This window comes from Sitodiplosis mosellana, unplaced genomic scaffold, assembly GCF_009176505.1.
Source record: "Sitodiplosis mosellana isolate CC-2019 unplaced genomic scaffold, AAFC_SMos_1.0 Smas_scaffold_5727, whole genome shotgun sequence".
Lineage (NCBI taxonomy): Eukaryota > Metazoa > Arthropoda > Insecta > Diptera > Cecidomyiidae > Sitodiplosis > Sitodiplosis mosellana.
This window is the reverse complement of record NW_022600969.1, coordinates 1-2,427: the sequence shown is the minus strand read 5'-3', so window position 1 is coordinate 2,427 and position 2,427 is coordinate 1. Positions and strand designations below refer to the sequence as shown.

Sequence of the window (2,427 nt, the reverse complement as noted above, 5' to 3'; positions counted from 1 at the left end):
ATAATTTTGACTAAGTATTTACATGGTCCTTCGACTGTGAGTGGATTTTAAATTAAAAATAAAATTCGTTCACATAATTTCATCGTCCGCAACAAATTTCAACATTTTTGTGGGAAAAACCCAGCACCAAAATCACATGGTGCTGCGCAACAACAATTTACATTGTTGCACTAAGAATACCGTAAGAACGAGCACACCATCAGCGTGTGGCACAGGATCGTCGGCTAAATCAGGATCGTCGGCTAAAATCCATCATCATCCAGACTCTGAGGCGCCATCGGAACCAACCGGGAAGAGATTTCATCGACTGGCATCGGACCGAACCGCAGAGGACGATATTTTGAGGATTTTTCGAGGTAGGTGACTTTAATTGTATTCATTTGAGTGGTTTACTTCGGTCGATATGCCCAACGGCGACGGTACCATGATGAGCAGCACACAAGTCGAGCAAATCTCGGCCGAGGAAAAAATGATTCGGGTACAAATGGATGACCTCTCACGTATTCGAAAAGAAATGGTCAATTTCAAAAAGACAATCCAAGAACAACGCACGAAACGCCTTCTCCATCGTCGTTTAAAACGTATTGAAGCATTGCGCGTCGAAATTGTCGGCCGTCACCGAAAAATCGTTCAATTTAGCGTCGATCAATCCGACGATTATTTCACGGAGGAGATTTTTGACTTGTTCGAAAATGAATATCTTGAAGTGGTCGCCGCAATTGAGACCATGATTGATGAAATGTATCCCGACTCCGAATCCGTTAATCAAACAAATTCCACGTCGGCAACTGAACAACCAATTGAAACGATAGCTCGTCAAGTCACTTACAATATCACTAACGACGTTCCGTTCAAATTACCCGAATTAACTATTCCAACTTTCGATGGTGAATATCGCGATTGGCCCGCGTTCTACGATGCATTTTTGCAAATACATAATCATCCAAAATTGACTACCAATCAAAAATTCACCTATCTCAAGGTCGCACTCAGTCCGCGAGTCAAAACGTTCATCGGTTGGTTGGACATCACCGCCGAAAATTACGAAGAAACGCTCGCCGAGCTGAAAAAGCGGTACAACAGTAAACGCGTTCTTTTCAATAGCCACATGGATCATTTCATGAAACAACCACAGCTCGCTCAAGAATCACCCGATGGATTTCAATTATTGCACGATGTTTCAAGGTCATGTCAAATGGCGTTTCGCAAACTCGACATTTACTCCGAAGAGTGTGGTGCATTTCTCGCCTATTTAATAATCGCTAAATTACCGCATTCAAGTCGAATCGAATGGGAGAAAGAGCTTGGCAAATCGACTGACATCCCAACTTTGGAACAAATTCTTGATTTCCTTGATACACGTTTCCGTACTTTGGAAGCGGTTTACCCTCAATCAAAGAAAAACTCACATAAACCGTCTCCATCTCAAGCATCAATTTCCAATCGGAAAGAAATAAAATCATTTCACGTCGCTTCGAAAGGTCTTTCGTGCCCAATGTGTTCACAATCACATGCATTGCGCAAATGTTCCCGTTTTCTTCAAATCGGTCCCCATGAGCGAAAATCATTCGTCGACAAATCAAAGTTGTGCGTCAATTGCTTAGGCCATTCTGCTGATACCGCTTGCTCGAGTACACGAACGTGTTTCACTTGCGGTGGGAAGCATCACACTTTGCTGCATTTCCACAAAATAACGAATCAAGTCTCTTCATTCAATCCGAGAGCAACGACGTTTCAACCCAATGCACAAACCGTACCCAATGTAGCGAATACAACGAGCACGACCGCTGCAGTTAATTTAGTGAGTGCAAGTTCAAAAACCATTCTACTCACTACGGCTCTTGTCGATGTACCTGATATTAACGGTCAACTCATTCGCCTCCGAGCATTAGTTGATCAATGCTCACAACATTCTATCATCACAACACGAGCCGCACAACGATTAAAACTTCGTTCAATACCTATTTGTGTTGGTATTCGTCCAATGGGAGAAACTCAATACAAAATTGCAAATAAAGGTTTAAATCTCGACATTCATTCCATCGTTGACAAAGATTATTCCATTCAAACAACCGTCGCGATAATTCCAACGATTTCTACCGATTTGCCACTTTTCCCCGTGAAAACCAACGAATGGCCACATCTTCAATCATTGCCATTGGCCGATCCGTCGTATGCAACACCCGGTCAAATTGATTTATTGCTCGCCGGTGAAGTGTATTTCAGCATCGTTCAAAGTGGCATATGCAAAGGTCAAGAAGGTGAACTGGTTGCCATCAACACATCACTTGGATGGCTTTTAGGTGGCGAATTATGTCAACAAAAACATGTGACTGCCATGCCAGTCAGTTGCAATCATGTCTCGACAATCGAAATCGAAAAATGTATCAAGCGATTTCATGAATTGGAAGAAGTACCATCGGTTCG

General features: G+C 42.6%; 1 protein-coding gene across 1 annotated transcript; it reads left to right on the top strand.

Annotated features, from left to right (window-relative positions):
* Window positions 1-403: 403 nt before the first annotated feature.
* Window positions 404-2,344, top strand: LOC129572915 (uncharacterized; the record flags this gene model as incomplete). The annotated part of the gene is made up of 1 exon (XM_055453030.1): window positions 404-2,344. A coding segment is annotated over exon 1 (1,941 nt), but the record flags the coding sequence as incomplete, so codon positions are not given.
* Between the last annotated feature and the right edge of the window lie 83 nt (window positions 2,345-2,427).